Here is a 21,131-nt window from a genome sequence, read left to right as displayed (position 1 = left end):
GAAGTTTATGACAAACACGTAATGTAGTAATGACTATATATATATATATATATATATATATATATATATATATATATATATATATATGCAGTGGTAGAGCCAGGGTGAACTTTCCCTTTCTATCTATCCATAGTGAAATTACAAATGACCTAACCTGTACCCGTGCACATTGACTCGACACATTGACCCTGTATATAGCCTCGCTGTTGTTATGTACTTTTCTTGTTACTTTTTGATTTTATAAAAATAAAAAAACTTTAGTTTATTTAGTAAATATTTTCTTAACTCTATTTATTGAACTGCATTGTTAGTTAAGGGCTTGTAAGTAGGCATTTCACGGTAAGGTCTACTATACCCGTTGTATTCGGCGCATGTGACAAATACAATTTTATTTAATTTGACAAAAGCTGTAGTATAGAGCATGTTAGCTTAACCTTCCCCTAATAAACCTAACATTAACACATAACCCCTAGCTAACATTACCCACAACAAATTGAAATTCGTAAGAAATAAGTTTATCAAATTCTGAACATATTCTACGAATTGCAATTTATAACATGGCATACGAAATGGATGATGGAAATCCACAAATTAATATATACCATACAAAATGTAACATATACTAATTGGATTGTTCCAGATTTAATTCACTATGTTACGTCTACCCCCGAGTCCAGGTTGGGACGGTTCACCAGTCAAATTTGAAGAATTAGCATTCATGGTTGAAATGTAAAATGGTTAGGGTTACTAACTACAATCCGCAGCCTCTGACTATTTTTTAAATTTTCCATTCCACTAGCGCCTATGTTTGATGACGTGCGCCCATAGAAACACATTCATTTGGAAAGTGAAACTTCACTCGAACACGCATTAGATCGATGAAAGGTAGGCTTTAAAATACGTTTTAATATTAAAACCGTCAATGTTTGTTGCTGCAGAACTGCACTCTATGGGTGTGGGGTTTATATGGACAGATAATTTACCTTCAGTGTATGACAAGAAGAGATACAAATAACTCCGATTGTAAAACGACTTTTGAGTTCTATATATGGCTAATATAGACTGTCGAAGTCATTTTGTAGATGTCCATTTCTAAAATAACAGCGAATATCACTTGGTCTTAAAGCTGTAATAACTTTTTGGACGATGACCAAATCCACATATAAATGGGAGTTATACATCTGCAGTTGCTATTTTAGCATGTAAATCTTGGTGGGGCAAAAAAGTGGGATGCATGCCAGCAAAGCCACTACACAACACATTAATTGCAGTATAACGGTGCCCACGAACTGTTAGGGCCTACATAAAGCTGTCCCAACATCTTAGCACTGCAACACCTGGCTATATGGGGAGCCTTGTCTGGCAGCGAAACAGTTCATTCAGCCTCATTTACTCCTTTTTTAAACACATAGCTGATATGGTTGACTTGCCTAAACAAATGTGGTTTCTAATGACAATTAAGATGTACAAACTATGGCATAAGGGGACGACAAGCGGATAAGAGGCATCCGTAATTTCGATTAAGACATTAATGAGTGAGCTAGGACGGACGTAACGTTACTCAATAACTATTTGTTTAGCCCTTTTGAAATATACAGCGACAGAATTCAGAACATGGGCCGTTCCTACAGTGTTCTCCCTGTACACCAAGTCAGAACCGGAAGTGGACACCTCCCACGGCAGGTCGGGGGTTATGCAGGCGGCCATCCTTTTTCCTCTCCTTTCTACCTCATGCGCATGCCTGGAAGAGAGGGCAATCTCTACTGCAGAGAATGGGCACGGGCAGTTTAGGAACAGCCCCTGCGCGCATCTGGCACTCCCCCATTGGAGCGGTTATCCACACTGGCACGGCTGGGTACCTCTTCGTGTACACAGGACACTGTCACCTCCTCATCTCCCGGTTTGTCTTTCCCTCTCTTGTGAGCCACTGCGGTTGGGCCAGGGTCACCATGCTGCCAGAGTCCAGCAGAGCGCTGGCATCGACGCCATTGATTCGTACAGGAACCACCAGAGGGGCTGTCTGTGTGTGCCCAACAGGAGGTGACTTAACTCGCCATTCGGGTTACCCCGGAGCTGGGGGGACGCAGAGGGCATGAACTCCTCCCGGCCCGGGAAGCTCCACGCAAGGTGTCCCGGCACGGCACACTCATAGCAGCGCCTCTGATCTAGGTCCAGCAGCGGATGTCGGCGTCGGTTCAGGTCGCCCTCCCGCTTCACAGCCTCGGCTGGTTCCGTCCGGGCCCCCTTCAGCCCCTCGCCTCTCTCTGTGCTTTTCTTCCCCCTCCCCGTGTCCACTCTCTCATCCCGGGCCCCTTTCAGCAGGTCCTGGGTGTTCTGGTGGGTTTCCACCACTGTCAGCAATTCCTCCAGGCTCTGGGGGTTCTGCATGCTCTCCGACTTTATCTCATATGGGAGGGCCTGACGGGATCGATCCAGGACGACCTTATCGATTATTGGGAGGGATGGTACGTCGGTCCGTAGCCAACCCTTGGTCAGGGGCACCAGTTCGCTCATCTGAGCACGGGGGCTACGGTGGAGTCAAAGGCCCAGTCATGGACCAGTTGTGCATGGTGTGCGAGGCTGAATCCATAACGGATTTCACATTTGAATCCCTCATAATTTGCTGCCTGGTTGGCGTTCAAGTCGAAGTAGGCCTTCTGGGCCTTCCTGGAGAGAAAGGGTGCCAAAAGGCTGGCCCACTTGGGCTTGGGCCATCCTTCCCACTGCGCCGTCCTCTCGAAGGTGCACAAATACATCTCCACATCATCTTCCTCCATTAACTTAACCAGGAACTAATTTGGGCTAGACTCCTCAGCCATCCCATCCTTCATCTGGGCTACATCTGCTACCAGTCCTAGGTTTTGTTGGTGCTGTTCCTCCAGTGCTCGCTCCTGGAGAGCCTGTTGCTTCTGCTCGCTGAGGATAAACTGAGCCACCAGTTCCTCCATGGTAATCTCTGTACTCTCGACCGCACGGCACCCAAAGCTACTGAGATGCCCGCATTCTCCACCATATGTGGTAATCCGTGGGGTGTTGGGTTGAGCGTGCAAAGATTAACACAGAGACAGGGAGGTTCTAGTCAGAAAACACGACTTGACTAGGCAACAAAATAAACATAACAAAATAACGTAGGTTTGGCTCGGTCGTTCTTCTCAGGGTCTGATCCGTGTCTGTCTCTCTGTTTTTCCTTGCGGTGTGCCACGGTGCTCCCTTTATGTGGCCTGCACACTCCCCTAATTACCTCTACTTGGAGCCATCAGTATCGGGGTACCCAGCCCATGTACTCCCAGCAGAGGGAGCCAGCGTTGCGGCATGTACCTCCCCTCTATCACCAAGAGGGTGACCTCCCGGGATACCACAATGTATATGTGTGTGTATATGTGTAGCTAAACAGGTGGGGCTCTGCCACAACAATACAACGAGAATGGCTGTCCTTAACTAGGCTATACAGAACGAGTACAGTGACAGTGATTGGTGAAAAGGTCATTTATGCATAGCAGCTCTGTTGCAGTGATTTTCTGTGCTGTTTTCACATTCCTTTGTGTAAGCCTTAAGGTGGTGTAAGCTACAGTTATTTGCCATACCAAACATACTGTAATGCACCCAGTCAGAACACTCTCAGTACAAGTTTTCTTGATTTATTTTCCAGGCTGCCCTGAATCTCATCTTACTTGTTCCCTTTCTTTTTCTACAGTAAAACAGAGAGGGGAGCACTGCCTGTAAAATGAGTCTCTCTGGGGAGAAAGAGAGGAGTGACACTGCTTCTAAAAGGAGTCTTTCTGGGGACAGAGAGGAGGGGGCCACTGCCTCCACCAATGTAACAGAAAGGTGAGTAAAAAAGAGATGGTGTTATCTTGTGTATCCATCTCAAAGCAAAGCAGTGAAAATATGCAGGGATGGAAATTAAATTAGCCTGTATTTTTCAGAGTGTGCTAAACTAGCTTGTCTGAAGATCTGTCTTTGTTGTGTTAAAGCCCAATCCAGAAGGAGAGACCAGTCTCCCCTGTACCCAGCTGTCTGTCCATGAAGAGTGACAAGTCAATGGGGCATCCCATAGAGTTCCAGAGGAGAGATGTTTCTACTGATCACAAGTTTGTGTTTGATGATTTCCTCGACCCTCTCCTTTTTACCATGTTGTGAAACTAGCAGAATATGTACTTATTCTGAACATAGTTTTAACAGCTCTGATTACTATGTCCTTTCAACAGGAACCAGATGGAGAGACCAGACTCCTCTACACCCAGCTGTCTGTCCATGAAGAGTGTCAAGTCTATCGGTCATCCAATAGAGTTCAGAGACATCACCATAAGACAACGGTAAGTGATCTCAGAGACCTGTTGTGGTGTTCGGTGGTCCAGGAAGCGTAAACTGAAAATGTCAACATCATTATATAGATAATTTTATTAACATGAACAATATGTGATTCAAAACATGTAAAAGTTGCACATCTTGGGTAATTTCCCGTGTTTCACCTTACTTTTGTTTCACACTGGTGCACAGAACTTTGTCCTTGCATCTGCTCAAGAACCAACATGTTACCTTCACTGATCCGGAGGAACCTCGCAATGAATAAACATGATTTATCATGATATTCTCAGTTACTATAATATGTTTTTGCAGCTGTATTTAGCCTTTAAGGGCTGTATTGCTTTTGCCTACTTTTGTATAATGACAGCTAGACCAGCTCTCAAAACAGTCAAGCTCCTGGAAAGCTAAATAAAGCGCTGTTCTGGCATCTGAGAAAAAAATATATTTAGCATGTTTCAACAGCTTCTTATCTTGTATTATTTCAGGATTCCTTCGGTCACATTTATTTTTATTTTTATTCACCTTTATTTAACCAGGTAAGCTAGTTGAGAACAAGTTCTCATTTACAACTGCGACCTGGCCAAGATAAAGCAAAGCAGTGCGACAAACAATAACACAGAGTTACACATGGAATAAACAAGCGTACAGTCGATAACACAATATAAAATAAAAAAAGTCTATATACAGTGTGTGCAAATGGCGTGAGGAGGTAAGGTAATAAATAGACCATAGTAGCGAAGTAATTACAATTTAGCAAATTAACACTGGAGTGATAGATGAGCAGATGATGATGTGCAAGTGGAAATACTGTTGTGCAAAAGAGCAGAAAAGTAAATAAAAACAATATGGGGATGAGGTAGGTAGATTGGGTGGGCTATTTACAGATAGGCTATGTACAGCTGCAGTGATCGGTTAGCTCCTCAGATAGCTGATGTTTAAAGTTAGTGAGGGAAATATAAGTCTCCAGCTTCAGCGATTTTTTTGCAATTTGTTCCAGTCATTGCTAGCAGAGAACTGGAAGGAAAGGTGGCCAAATTAGGTGTTGGCTTTGGGGATGACCCGTGCAATATTCCAGCTGGAGCGCGTGCTACGGGTGGGTGTTGTTATCGTGACCAGTGAGCTGAGATAAGTCGGATCTTTACCAATCATAGACTTGTAGATAACCTGGAGCCAGTGATTCTGGCGATGAATATGTAGCGAGGGCCAGCCGGCAAGAGCATACAGGTCGCAGTGGTTGGCGGTATATGGGGCTTTGGTGACAAAACAGATGGCACTGTGATAGACTGCATCCAGTTTGCTGAGTAGAGTGTTGGAAGCTATTTTGTAAATGACATCGCCGAAGTCAAGGATCAGTAGGATAGTCAGTTTTATGAGGGTATGTTTGGCGGTGTGAGTGAAGGAGGCTTTGTTGCGAAATAGGAAGCCGATTTTAGATTTCATTTTGGATTGTAGATGTTTGATATGAGTCTGGAAGGAGAATTTACATTCTAGCTAGACACCTAGGTATTTGTAGTTGTCCACATATTCTAAGTCAGAACCGTCCAGAGTAGTGATGCTAGTGGTTTTACTAGCAGCAAATGGTTTTACTAGCGCTTAAGAGCAGTTGGAGGCCACGGAAGGAGTCTGGCATTGAAGCTCGTTTCGAAGTTAGTTAACCCAGTGTCCAAAGAAGGGCCAGATGTATACAGAATGGTGTCGTCTGCATAGAGGTGGATCAGGGAATCACCCGCAGCAAGAGCGACATCATTGATATATACAGAGAAGTGAGTCGTCCCAATAATTGAATCCTGTGGCAACCCCATAGAGACGGCCAGAGGCCCGGACAACAGGCCCTACGATTAGACACACTGAACTCTATCAGAGAAGTATTTGGTGAACCAGGCGAGGCAGTCATTTGAGAATCTAATGCTGTTGAGTCTGCCGATAAGAATACGGTGATTGACAAGAGTCGAAAGCCTTGGCCAGGTTGATGAAGATGGCTGCACAGTACTGTCTTTTATCACTGGTAGTTATGATATCGTTTAGTACCTTGAGCATGGCTGAGGTGCACCCGTGACCAGCTCGGAAACCAGATTGCACAGCGGAGACTGGTGGGATTCAAGATGGTCAGTGATCTGTTTATTAACTTGGCTTTCAAAGACTTTAGAAAGGCAGGGCAGGATGGATATAGGTCTATTACAAATTTGGTCTAGAGTGTCACCCCCTTTGAATAGGGGGATGACCGCGGCAGCTTTCCAATCTTTGGGGATCTCGGACGATACGAAAGAGAGGTTGAACAGACTGTTAATAGGGGTTGCAACAATGGCGGTGGATAATTTCAGAAAGAGATGGTCCAGATTGTCTAGCCCAGCTGATTTGTACGGGTCCAGGTTTTGTAGCTCTTTCAGAACATCTGTTATCTGGATTTTGGTGAAGGAGAAGCTGGGGAGGCTTGGGCAAGTAGCTGAGGGGGGGTGCGGAGCTGTTGGCCAGGGTTGGAGTAGCCAGGAGGAAAGCATGGCCAGCCATAGAGATATGATTCGGGCTTTTGGAGTTAGAGCAACAGGAAGCAAATTTCTGTTTGAAAAAGCTAGCCTTTGCTTTCCTGACTGACTGCATGTATTGGTTCTTGACTTCCCTGAAAAGTTGCATATCGTGGGGACTATTCGATGCTCGTGCAGTCTGCCACAGGATGTTTTTGTGCTGGTCAAGGGAAGTCAGGTCTGGAGTGAACCAAGGGCTATATCTGTTCTTAGTTCTACATTTTTTGAAAGGGGCATGCTTATTTAAGATGGTGAGGAAATTACTTTTAAAGAACGACCAGGCATCCTCGACTGACGGGATGAGGTCAATATCCTTCCAGGATACCTGGGCCAGGTCGATTAGAAAGGCCTGCTTACAGAAGTGTTTTAGGGACTGTTTGACAGTGATGAGGGGTGGTCGTTTGACCGCGGACCAATAGCGGATGCAGGCAATGAGGCAGTAATCGCTGAGATCCTGATTGAAAACAGCAGAGGTGTATTTGGAGGGCAGGTTGGTCAGGATAATATCTATGAGGGTGCCCATGTTTACGGATTTAGGGTTGTACCTGGTGGGTTCCTTGATAATTTGTGTGAGATTGAGGGCATCTATTTTAGATTGTAGGACTGCCGGGGTGTTAAGCATATCCCAGTTTAGGTCACCTACCAGAACGAACTCTGAAGATAGATGGGGGGCAATCAATTCACATATGGTGTCCAGGGCACAGCTGGGAGCTGAGGGGGGGTCTATAACAGGCGGCAACAGTGAGAGACTTACTTCTGGAGAGACTATTTTTTAAATTAGAAGCTCGAACTCTTTGGGCAAAGACCTGGAAAGTATGACAGAACTTTGCAGGGTATCTCTGGAGTAGATTGCAACTCCTCCCCCTTTGGCAGTTCTATCTTGACAGAAAATGTTGTAGTTGGGTATGGAAATCTCAGAATTTTTGGTGGCCTTCCTAAGCCAGGATTCAGACACGGCAAGGACATCAGGGTTGGTGGAGTGTGCTAAAGCAGTGAGTAAAACAAACTTAGGGAGGAGGCTTCTGATGTTAACATGCATGAAACCAAGGCTTTTTTGGTTATAGAAGTCAACAAATGAGAGTGCCTGGGGACACGCAGGGCCTGGGTTAACCTCCACATGACCTGAGGAACAAAGGAGGAGTGGATAAGGGTACTGCTAATGGCTATCAAAACTGGTTGTCTAGTGAGTTGGGGGACAGAGAATAAAAGGAGCCGATTTCTGGGCATGGTAGAATAGATTCAGGGCATTCAGGGCCTGTACAGACAGGGGTATGGTGGGGTGCGGGTACAGTGGAGGTAAGCCCAGGCACCGAGTGATAAGAGAGGTTGCATTCCTGGACGTGCTAGTTATGCTGGGTAAGGTCACCGCATGTGTGGGAGGTGGGACAAAGGAGGTATCTGAGGCATGTTGAGTGGGACTAAGGGGCTCCGCAGTAAACTAAACTAAAGTGTACAAGGCATATTGACATTTGAGAGAGACATAAAGTGAGGCATAAAGCAATCACAGGTGTTGATTGGGAGAGCTAGCTAAGACAACAATGGGTAAGACAACAACAGCTAATCAGCTAAGACAACAACAACAGGTAAAATGGCGATGAATGGGCAGAGCGGGTCAGTTAACGACACACAGGGCCTGAGCCAACTGATAAACAAAAAATAAACAAAATGGAGTTCCCTGATTAATGAACATTCCAGCAGGCATCAGCTATGTAGCCAAGTGATCATAGGGTCCAGTGAACAGGGAAGCCGGGTACAGGGTAGTCGTTACTACGCTGGCACGTGGGAGACACAGCATTTAAAGTTAGCAGGCCGGGGTAAGTAGAGGCGTCTGCTCCGACATCCGGCAAAGGCCGATTGAGGGCACAGCGGATGGAGTTACGTCGGCGGACCAGTCATGGTGGTATGGCGGGGCGCCGTGTCGACAAAGGGTCCAGGCCAGATGGCGAAAGAGGTATTGTAGTTGTAGTAATTTTGTTTGCTAGCCGGGAGATGCAGTTAGCTCGCGGCTAACTGGTGCTAGCTTCGGGGCAGGGGCGTTAGCCACTATAGCCACTCGGTAGCAGCGATGATCCGATGCAAAGCTTACGGCAAGGATCCGGTGGAGTAGTGGATTCTAGCCGTGTTGGGGTAGAGTCCGGGAGGCATCGGCTGTGTAGCCGAGTGATCACAGAGTAGTCCGGGAGGTGGGCCTGGCACAGGGCTAGCTTCGGGGCTGGGTCACTCGGTGGCAGCTAGCTAGCTGTGATGATCAGGAGTAATGGTCCAGGGTTTACGGAAGGAATCCGGCATTGTAGTGGAGAAAACAGTCCGATACTGGCAGCCTGGCAAGTATTATTCAGGCTTAAAAAAACGTCTGGTGTCTGCAGAAGGTAAAGGCCGCTAGCAGTGGCTAACATTGACTAAATAGCTAGTAGCGGATCCGCTCTAAAAATGAGCGGATCCGTGTCACATTAGGTGAGGCGGGTTACCGGAAGGTATATTTAATTAAAAAATGGAAAAGAGAGAAAATAAATTGAAATATATAAAAAAATATGAAGAAAAAAAAAAGTACACGAGAAGACGACAAACCACGTCTGCACTGCCACGCCATCTTTGATTGGACAGATTGTACATGCGCTGCTTTCTGCAAGCATGGACAATGGAACATGTGTAACAATTGTAACCAAGATGTAACATGGCAACCTAATTAACGTTGCTATGGGAAATAACCCAAACAATTTCAAATATGTACATTTTAATTCATATGCAGCTTTTACAAGTTGAAGGTCAAACTATTAATCTTAATAAAATTATCTACATAATGATGTTGACATGTTTTGCTTCCTGGACTATAAAAACACCTTTTCTGTAGCCTTTTTTGGTGGGTGGACTATTTATGTAACACAAAAATTATTTGTACCGGGTGGGTGATTTCCTTCTGGACATCTATGGTCATCAGCCAGGGAACCAACACTGCTCAATACTTTTCTCCTTGTACATCTATTGGTGGCGGAGAGGTGCCGGGGGCGTCTCTGTGCCACCCCCTGTAGCTGGCCTTCCTTCAGTTGTTGTAAAGTGAAATCTCATGTTTTGTCCACAGAGACAAAAAGGAGAGATCAGAGTCAGAAGTTCCCAGTGGTCAGTCTTCCCAGAGTCATCAAACAGACCTGTCTTCCATATTCAGGGTGGGCTGGCTTATGTCTCACATGTGTTATTCGGCAGTGTTTAATCTATTTCCCCAGTCAGATGAACTCGTGGATACCATTTTTATGTCTCGGCATGCAGTTTGAAGGAAGTTGCTAACGTTAGCGCAATTGCTAACTAGTGTTAGCGCAATTGCTAACTAGTGTTAGCGCAATTGCTAACTAGTGTTAGCGCAATTGCTAACTAGTGTTAGCGCAATGGCTGGAAGTCTGTGGTAACTGCTAGCATGCTAGTAGATACCATAGAATTCGTCATTGCGCTAATACTAGTTAGCATTGGCTCGCAAAACTACATCTAACTTCCTTCATACTGGATGCAGAGACATAAAAGGGCTTCATTGCCAAAATCCCAAAGTATCTCATTAACATATAATGTATTTTTGGTTGCATATCAAATTTTATTTGTGACATGCGCCGAATACAACCGAATACAACCTTACCGTGAAATGCTTACTTACAATTTCCCTTACTTTCCCAACCTCAGTATTTTGTATTATATCTTTGTATTCATATACATACTGTATTGGTTTTCACACCCTTTGATCCATTTCAGTTGGTTGAAAAAAATGCCATTGCTTTGGTAAAACGGGAGCTGAAGAAGTTCAAGAAGATTCTGTGTCCAGATCTCCCAGAATGCTTTGAGAGTCAGACAGAGGATAAGGAATTGGTGGACGCTGAAGATGTGGAGCAGGAGAGCATTCCCAGAGGGGGGGTGCTGAAGATCACACTGCACATTCTGAGGAAAATGAACCAGAAGGAGCTTGCTGACACACTGGAGAACAGTAAGAGGTTCCTGGCTTTATTCCTTAAAGGGGAAGTTCATCCCAAAATACTTCTGGACCATTTATAATGCTTGCCTGGCTGTTTGTCAGTAGGGGAGAGTGGGGTTGAGCCTTTTTTTATTTATTCAACATCACTCTGTCGAGGGAAATATAGTATTATTTATAATAAAGAGATATACATATATTTCAGGATTGTGTGTATCCCTGGAAATAATCTGAATTAATTTAAACATTACAGTTCTGAAAACATAGCTTGTCCAAAAAAAGTGATCTCTGGGTATGGGGTAAGTTGATCCACGGGACAGGGTAAGTTAAGCTCCTACACATTTCTGTACTGAATGGAATATTACCAGAACCTTTTAAAAACCATGTGTATCTTTATTTCTGAAACACAATTGCTTTTTTGTCTTTTTAATAATTTTAAGCATCTTTCAAAACATTCTTAACAACTCACAAACATTTGGTACTTAAACTTAAAAATATCACTTTTAACATAGGCCAGGTCCTGTTGTTACCTCATATCCCAGTGATAATACATTGCATGGCCATTGGCTCAACTTACACTAAGGCATACATTTTGACTATATTAGCCCCATACAGCTACAACGGTGCACTTTCATGTTAGGTGTAAGACCGCATATTGAAGCTTATAGAGACTCCAACTGATGTATAGAACAATCTTAAAATGATCTACTTTGTTTTAGATGCAAGTATCAGGAAACCTCTAACGCAATAAATTCAATTGACTTGGCGATTTTTTTTCAAATCACCTAACTTGCTCACCACTTTTTCCATGTGGTTTCTTCCTTCACAAATCAAATCAAATGTATTTATATAGCCCTTCGTACATCAGCTGATATCTCAAAGTGCTGTACAGAAACCCAGCCTAAAACCCCAAACAGCAAGCAATGCAGGTGTAGAAGCACGGTGGCTAGGAAAAACTCCCTAGAAAGGCCAAAACCTAGGAAGAAACCTAGAGAGGAACCAGGCTATGAGGGTTGGCCAGTCCTCTTCTGGCTGTGCCGGGTGGAGATTATAACAGAACATGGCCAAGATGTTCAAATGTTCATAAATGACCAGCATTGTCAAATAATAATAATCACAGGCAGAACAGTTGAAACTGGAGCAGCAGCACGGCCAGGTGGACTGGGGACAGCAAGGAGTCATCATGCCAGGTAGTCCTGAGGCATGGTCCTAGGGCTCAGGTCCTCCGAGAGAGAGAATGAAAGAGAGAGAGAGAATTAGACAGAGCATACTTAAATTCACACAGGACACCGGATAAGACAGGAGAAGTACTCCAGATATAACAAACTGACCCTAGCCCCCTGACACAAACTACTGAAGCATAAATACTGGAGGCTGAGACAGGAGGGGTCAGAAGACACTGTGGCCCCATCCGATGATACCACCGGACAGGGCCAAACAGGAAGGATATAACCCCACCCACTTTGCCAAAGCACAGCCCCCACACCTCTAGAGGGATATATTCAACCACCAACTTACCATCCTGAGACAAGGCCGAGTATAGCCCACAAAGATCTCCGCCACGGCACAACCCAAGGGGGGGGCGCCAACCCAGACAGGAAGATCACATCAGTGACTCAACCCACTCAAGTGACGCACCCCTCCTAGGGACGGCATGAAAGGGCACCAGTAAGCCAGTGACTCAGCCCCTGTAATAGGGTTAGAGGCAGAGAATCCCAGTGGAAAGAGGGGAACCGGCCAGGCAGAGACAGCAAGGGCAGTTCGTTGCTCCAGAGCCTTTCCGTTCACCTTCACACTCCTGGGCCAGACTACACTCAATCATATGACCCACTGAAGAGATGAGTCTTCAGTAAAGACTTAAAGGATGAGACCGTGTTTGTGTCTCTCACATGGGTAGGCAGACCATTCCATAAAAATGGAGCTCTATAGGAGAAAGCCCTGCCTCCAGCTGTTTGCCTAGAAATTCTAGGGACAATTAGGAGGCCTGCGTCTTGTGACCGTAGCGTACGTGTAGGTATGTGCGGCAGGACCAAATCAGAGAGATAGGTAGGAGCAAGCCCATGTAATTCTTTGTAGGTTAGCAGTAAAACCTTCAAATCAGCCCTTGCCTTGACAAGAAGCCAGTGTAGGGAGGCTAGCACTGGAGTAATATGATTTAAAAAATTGGTTCTAGTCAGGATTCTAGCAGCCGTATTTAGCACTAACTTAAGTTTATTTAGTGCTTTATCCGGGTAGCCGGAAAGTAGAGCATTGCAGTAGTCTAACCTATAAGTAACAAAAGCATGGATTAATTTTTCTGCATCATTTCTGGACAGAAAGTTTCTGATTTTTGCAATGTTACGTAGATGGAAAAAAGCTGTCCTTGAAACAGTCTTGATATGTTCGTCAAAAGAGAGATCAGGGTCCAGAGTAACGCCGAGGTCCTTCAGTTTTATTTGAGACGACTGTACAACCATTAAGATTAATTGTCAGATTCAACAGAAAATCTCTTTGTTTCTTGGGACCTAGTTTGTCCGAGTTTAAAAGTAGAAAGATTGCAGCCATCCACTTCCTTATGTCTGAAACACAGGCTTCTAGAGAGGGCAATTTTGGGGCTTCACCATGTTTCATTGAAATGTACAGCTGTGTGTAATCCGCATAGCAGTGAAAGTTAACATTATGTTTTCAAATGACATCCCCAAGAGGTAAAATATATAGTGAAAACAATAGTGGTCCTAAAATGGAACCTTAAGGAACACTGAAATTTACAGTTGATTTGTCAGAGGACAAACCATTCACAGAGACAAACTGATATCTTTCCGGCAGATAATATCTAAACCAGGCCAGAACTTGTCCGTGTAGACCAATTTGGGTTTCCAATCTCTCCACAAGAATGTGGTGATCGATGGTATCAAAAGCAGCACTAAGGTCTAGGAGCACGAGGACAGATGCAAAGCCTCGGTCTGATGCCATTAAAAGGTCATTAACCACCTTCACAAGTGCAGTCTCAGTGCTATGATGGGGTCTAAAACCAGACTGAAGCATTTCATATACATTGTTTGTCTTCAGGAAGGCAGTGAGTTGCTGCGCAACAGCCTTTTCTAAAATCTTTGAGATTCGATATAGGCCGATAGTTTTAAAATTTTCTGGGTCAAGCTTTGGCTTTTTCAAGAGAGGCTTTATTACTGCCACTTTTAGTGAGTTTGGTACACATCCGGTGGATAGAGAGCCGTTTATTATGTTCAACATAGGAGGGCCAAGCACAGGAAGCAGCTCTTTCAGTAGTTTAGTTGCAATAGTGTCCAGTATGCAGCTTGAAGGTTTAGAGGCCATTATTATTTTCAACATTGTGTCAAGAAATATAGTACTAAAACACTTGAGTGTCTCTCTTGATCCTAGGTCCTGGCAGAGTTGTGCAGACTCAGGACAACTGAGCTTTGAAGGAATACGCAGATTTAAAGAGTCCATAATTTGCTTTCTAATAATCATGATCTTTTCCTCAAAGAAGTTCATGAATTTATTACTGCTGAAGTGAAAGCCATCCTCACTTGGGGAATGCTGCTTTTTAGTTAGCTTTGCGACAGTATCAAAAAGGAATTTCGGATTGTTCTTATTTTCCTCAATTATGTTGGAAAAATAGGATGATCGAGCAGCAGTAAGGGCTCTTCGATAGTGCACGGTACTGTCTTTCCAAGCTAGTCGGAAGACTTCCAGTTTGGTGTGGCGCCATTTCTGTTCCAATTTTCTGGAAGCTTGCTTCAGAGCTTGGGTATTTTCTGTATACCAGGGAGCTAGTTTCTTATGAGAAAGGTTTTTAGTTTTTAGGGGTGCAACTTCATCTTAGGTGGTTAACTGATTTTTGTCCTCTGACGTCCTTGGGTAGACAGAGGCAGTCTGGAAGGACATCAAGGAATCTTTTCTGTGAATTTATAGCACGACTTTTGATGTTCCTTGGTTGGGGTCTGAGCAGATTATTTGTTGCAATTGCAAACGTAATAAAATGGTGGTCCGATAGTCCAGGATTATGAGGAAAAACATTAAGATCCACAACATTTATTCCATGGGACAAAACTAGGTCCAGAGCATGACTGACGGTGAGTAGGTCCAGAGACATGTTGGACAAAACCCACTGAGTCGATGATGGCTCCGAAAGCCTTTTGGAGTGGGTCTGTGGACATTTCATTTAGAATATTAAAGTCAACAAAAATTTGAATATTATCTGCTATGACTACAAGCAGATAATATTCACAGACTGAAATGATCACAGACTCCATGAAATCTTCCCTAAATATTTGGTCAAATTATTCATTTTTGCATATGGTTTCCTAGAAACAAGGGTGTCTCAACTTCCCCCTTTGGCTCAACTTACCCCCCACCACAGGTCCATTGCTTTGGTATATAGTTTTCTGTGTTTTTATATCAAGATGGTACATTTCCAAAATGACCTAAAATGCATTAAATCTATGTGTATTTATTGTTGCATAAACAACGATTGGTGTCTCGGGATTGAATTGCCAAAAAAGTATGTTTTTTAATGTAAAAAGGTTATTGATTATTTTGGGACTGGTTGAAACCGGGTTCTGTTCACACACTAAAAAATGCTGGGTTGTTTGGTTGACCCAACAGCTGGGTTGCAGGCATTGGGTCATTTTATTATTATTTTTTAAACAGCTTGGCTATTGATGCTGGGTTATTGAGATATGGATTGTATAGTTATTTTTGACCACCCGTGAGAGTAGATGTCATTCCATCTGTTCTGTTATCTGTTCTGTTGTATTGTTAAGGTTGAACACTGATACACTTGTTTAAGGCTCATTAAAGCTTAAAACTATGTTGGGATATGCAAATATTCATGTTATGAATTTTATATTATAATATGCAAAAAAAATATTAAAAGAAAATAGAAATTTGCAGTGTAACATGATGAACAGGAAGGGCCCAGAAGTGTTTTTGGGTGAACTTCCCCTTTTAATACTCCATTTTCTTTTTACATGTTTTTCTCAATGAAGAGAATAGGTTATCATAAATGTCCACTTGATTCTCAACCCTTTACTAAGGTAACACATGAGTGATGTCTGCATTTTCAGGTCTTCTAGGTGAGCTTGCTGTGTGTCAAAATAAACTCAAATCCAATCTGAAGAGGAAATGTGAATGTGTGTTTGAGGGGATAGCTAAACAAGGAAACCCAACTCTTCTCAACAAGATCTACACAGAGCTCTACATCACAGAGGGTGGAAGTGGAGAGGTCAATAAAGAACACGAGGTGAGACAGATTGAGACGACATCCAAGAGACCAGCAGCACAAGAAAAAGCAATCAAATGCAATGACATCTTTGAATCCTTACCTGGACAAGACAAACATATCAGAACTGTGTTGACGAAGGGAGTCGCTGGCATCGGGAAAACGATCTCTGTGCAGAAGTTCATTCTGGACTGAGCTGAAGGAAGAGCAAATCACAATATCCAATTAATCTTTCCTCTACCTTTTCGGGAGCTAAATTTGATGAAAGATAAGAAATACAGCTTGATGGAACTTCTTCATCACTTTTTCAATGAAACCGCAGAATCTGAAATCATTAACTTTGACAAATGCAAGGTTCTGTTTGCCTTTGATGGTCTGGATGAGTGTCGACTTCCTCTAGACTTCAACAACGAGGGCTGTTGTGATGTCACAGAATCAACCTCAGTGGACGTGCTGCTGACAAACCTAATCAAAGGCAATCTGCTTCCCTCTGCTCTCCTCTGGATAACCTCCAGACCTGCAGCTGCCAATCAGATCCCACCTGAGTATGTTGACCAGGTGACAGAGGTACGAGGGTTCAGTGACCCACAGAAGGAGGAGTACTTCAAGAAGAGATTCAGTGATGTGAACCTGGCCAGCAGAATCATCACACACATGAAGACATCAAGGAGCCTCTACATCATGTGCCACATACCAGTCTTCAGTTGGATCTCTGCCACAGTTCTAGAGAAACTGTTGGAAGCACAGAGTGGAGAGATGCCCAAGACTCTGACTGAAATGTACAACCACTTCCTGATCTGCAACATACTGCGCAAAACACAGAAATATCCAGAGGGACCAGAGAAAGCTGAGACAGATTCACAGATGAAAGCAGATGCAGAGATGATTCTAAAACTGGGGAAACTAGCCTTTCAACAGCTGGAGAAAGGCAATCTGATCTTCTATGAGGAAGACCTGAGAGAGTGTAGCATCGATGTCACAGAAGCTTCAGTGTACTCGGGAGTGTGCACACAGATCTTCAGAGAGGAGAGTGGGCTGTACCAGGAGAAGGTGTACTGCTTTGTGCATCTGAGCATCCAGGAGTTTCTTGCTGCTGTGTATGTGTTTGTCACATTCAACAATGACAATGTAAATCTAATGGCAGAACCTGAAACCACTACCAGAATACTTCAGATGTCTGAAGACACGTCTGCAACCATCCTCCACAAGAGTGCTGTTGACAAGGCCTTACAGAGTGGGAATGGACACCTGGACCTGTTCCTCCGCTTCCTTCTCGGCCTCTCAATGGAGTCCAATCACACTCACTTACTAGACCTATTGATACAGACAAGAAACCGCTCACAGACCAATGAGGAAACAGTCAAATACATCAAGGAGAAGATCAGGCAAAATCCCTCTCCAGAGAGGTGCATCAATCTGTTCCACTGTCTGAACGAACTGAATGACCATTCTCTAGTGGAAGAGATCCAAAGCTACCTGAGCTCAGGAAGTCTCTCAGAAGCTGAACTCTCACCTGCACAGTGGTCAGCTCTGGTTTTTGTGTTACTGACTTCAGAAGAGGAGCTGGAGGTGTTTGACCTGAAGAAATACTCCAAATCAGAGGAAGGTCTTCTTAGGCTGCTGCCAGTGGTCAAAGCCTCCAGTACAGCTCTGTAAGTATACATCTATGAAACAATATTTTGTTTTAAAATAGAGACAGATTTCCTAAGGTATCTGAGAAAGTAGTTTTGTTTGGCAGATATTTTAATGTAAACTAGAAAGAATAGAGGTCCACATTTGAGTACCACATTTGATCTCAAGAGGAGTAGGTAGGGTAGTACTCCTTTTAAAGTGAAATTGTATTATTTCCATTAAGATAGCTGAAAAACCACAGCAAGGGGATATTAACATATGACTGGAACTTTAAAAGCGTGATATTGTGTTGTTTTCGTATTCCCATTGTGTAGGCTGAATGGATGCAACCTTACAGAGCGATGCTGTGAACCATTAGCCTCACTTCTCAGCTCAACCTCTTCACAGCTGAGAGTGCTTGACTTGACTGACAACAACCTGAAAGATTCTGGAGTGAAGCTGCTCTCTGCTGGACTGGAGAGTCCACACTGTAAACTAGAGAAACTGAGGTCAGTACTTCTCCCATTTGTACATAAATTAACATAACCTTGATGTGTAGCAGCCTATCACATGGCATGGATAATACTTGGGATGTCACAGAACCAATAGGTCTATTTCTAAGAGTGACCACTCTTTTTGCAGGTTGTCATTCTGTGTGGTCACAGAGGAAGGCTGTGCGTCATTGGCTTCAGCTCTGAGAACAAACCCCTCCCATCTGAAAGAGCTGGACCTGAGCTACAATCACCCAGGCGATTTCGGAGTGAAACTGCTCACTGCTGTACGAGGGGATCCAAACTGCAGACTGAAGAAACTCAGGTAGAAATATAATTGATGTTAATCATAAAACTTAAGTTGATGAATGTACTTTTTTGACACAACTACTGCGAACAATTGTATGATACTGAAAGATATCTTTTGTATTTTTGAATAGACAAAACATACACTATGATTCTAATGGTGTCTCACACCCTAAAATATGGTGGTGTTCTGTTTTGTCACAGCGTGGACCATAATGAAGAGTGTTATTTGAAATCAGCACTCAAGAAATGTAAGTCTTGGTTGCAGTGAAGAATGACTATATTTGAAGTCTTGAAATTTGGGCAAAACTCTTAACCTTACCACATCTAGTTTTTATTCTACCTATTCAGATGTGAGGTGCAAATCTTTTGTCATACTTTAAATGTGTATTTGTGTCTCTATCAGATGCCTGTGAGTTGACCCTGGACCCCAACACAGCACACAATGACATGACTCTATCTGAGAAGAACAGGAAAGTGACACGGCTTGAAGATGAGCAGTCGTATCCTTATCACCCAGAGAGGTTTCTGTTCTGGAAACAAGTGCTGTGCAAAGAGCGTCTGACTGGGCGCTGTTACTGGGAGGTGGAGTGGAGAGGCCTAGAGGCTCACATAGGAGTGGCTTACCATGGACTTGACCGGCAAGGACGGGGTGATGAGTGTGGGCTTGGATACAATGACAATTCCTGGGCTCTCAGTTGTTATAAAAACTACTTCACTACCAGGCATGATAAAACTCCCACTACCATTCCTATCCCTCCTTCCAGCACCAACAGAGTAGGAGTGTATCTGGACTGGTCAGCCGGCACTCTGTCCTTCTATAGTGTCTCCTCTGACACACTGACTCACCTGCACACATTCCACACCACATTCATTGAGCCACTCTACCTAGGAATTCGGCTTTGGTGTCATGATTCCGCAGTGTCCCTGTGCCAGATAGAATAGCCTGTTCCTACAGTCCTCTCCCTGCCCATCTTTAGAGTCCCTGCCCAGTAAGTCCCCAGCACACCTCCCCCTTGAAAATAAAAAATAAACATCTAGCTTGCCTAACACTCACACTTGTCTTTTCTTACCAGCACTGACTTTGCTGATAGCTGTTTTTAAAAGTTTTACTTACCATGACTGTGATATGTGGTTGTCTTAGCTACCTTAAGTACAAACTGTAAGTCGCTCTGGATAAGAGTGTCTGCTAAATGACTTCAATGGAAATGTACAATTAGCTGAGCCCCTCTATGCAGGGTTTAGGTCTGGCATCATGGTTCTGTGTCTGTGCCATGTAGAATAACTTCCTGTTCTTACAAGTCAGAATAACAGCCACATCTTGAGGGAGATCCACTTAAAAGTTATACATGTATCTATTTCTTATTCTTTCTCATGTTCAGCATCAATACTCTGTAAATGTTTATATTTTAATGTAGGTAGTCTACATACTGTGTGTTTTATTCATTGAAGCATATCATATGTACTAAGTAATGTGATGTATGTCGGGAATAGCAACTTAAATTAAATACTGTATCTAACTATGATGAACTTATCTTACATTGTACTTAAATATCATTTGTTTTACAGGCAATAAAGTGTGTATTGTTTCATTCTATGTCCTGTCTTTGTCATGTAAAGTCCTGTTCTCATGTAAAGTATATTCTGATGTAAATAAAAGTAGCTTTTCAGGATTCTGACTTCGCTGCGTTTGTTCTGATGCCTCAGTCATAATTGTAACCAAAGAAATATTATGAATCGAAATATAACTGCGAGCAGCAATGAACGGGGTTCACAGGATGACAGAAAGGACACCAGATCAGTTGGGTAACAAAGCAGCACTATCATGTAGGAAGCATTTTCCTTTATGGGCAATCAGTGAAACATTACCATGTTTCTCTCAAATCGTTGAGATTTACTTTACTGAAATCAAAGGCGTATTTATAATGTTGGAGCACAATCGTAATGTATATTTGTCCATCTTATAAAGACAACATAAAAAAGAATGGTTTACTTTGATGAAATCAAAGGCATATTTATGATAGTGTTGGAGCACAATCCTTTGTTCAACAAACATTCACACACTAACTATAGCAATTGGTTTATAATTTAAGACCCAATCACACCTATATGAATAAAATGTTAGTCTTTGTTCAACATTTACACAAAATAGATAAACGGCAATGTATGCACAGTAATGTAATAGAATGAAAAGTAACTGAAATAAGCAAATCAAACGAGTCCAATCCACTTCACTCAATGGAAATAGATTTTCAGCTATTTATTTCTGCACTTGTGTGTCTGGAATTGTTAGATTACTTGTTAGTGCAGTAATATCTGTCGGAAATAGAAGCACAACATTTTCGCTACACTCGCATTAACATCTGTGAAACGTGTTTCTGACCCAAAGAATTTGATTTGATGTGTCTTTAGAGTCACTCCCCCTTCTCCACCATCCATTTCTACTTTCTAGTCTATCAAAAGGCATACAGTTGAAGCTCCCTCCAATTCCTGTGCCCGGTACAGGCAAAACACTTTGGCTAGCAAGTAGATATTTTCCTGCCACCCCAGGAAAGCCGGTATGTGTGTGAAGGCTGTTAGGGCTTTGTTTCAGCGTCTGGAGGCAGAACCTGGACAGACGGCCGGAAGGATGCTGTTCTGGGGATTTTCTATTTCCTCTGTTTGCTCCTTCCACACTGCCCCCTCTGCTTCGTGGCCTCCAGCTTCCACTGAAGGAAGGTAGC

General features: G+C 43.3%; 1 protein-coding gene across 1 annotated transcript; it reads left to right on the top strand.

Moving 5' to 3' along the window:
* The first annotated feature begins 653 nt into the window (after positions 1 to 653).
* Positions 654 to 20,081, top strand: LOC109894485 (protein NLRC3-like). The gene is given in 11 exon segments (XM_020488005.2): positions 654 to 885; positions 3,695 to 3,828; positions 3,975 to 4,091; positions 4,209 to 4,316; positions 9,910 to 9,994; positions 10,566 to 10,794; positions 15,846 to 17,652; positions 17,947 to 18,120; positions 18,254 to 18,427; positions 18,613 to 18,659; positions 18,815 to 20,081. Coding segments are annotated over 10 exon segments (3,384 nt in total). The 5' UTR covers positions 654 to 885; positions 3,695 to 3,724; the 3' UTR covers positions 19,354 to 20,081.
* The last annotated feature ends 1,050 nt before the right edge of the window (positions 20,082 to 21,131 follow it).

This window comes from Oncorhynchus kisutch, linkage group LG7, assembly GCF_002021735.2.
Source record: "Oncorhynchus kisutch isolate 150728-3 linkage group LG7, Okis_V2, whole genome shotgun sequence".
Taxonomy (NCBI): domain Eukaryota; kingdom Metazoa; phylum Chordata; class Actinopteri; order Salmoniformes; family Salmonidae; genus Oncorhynchus; species Oncorhynchus kisutch.
Note: the sequence above shows the minus strand (reverse complement) of the source record. Positions and strands in the feature narration are given on the sequence as shown.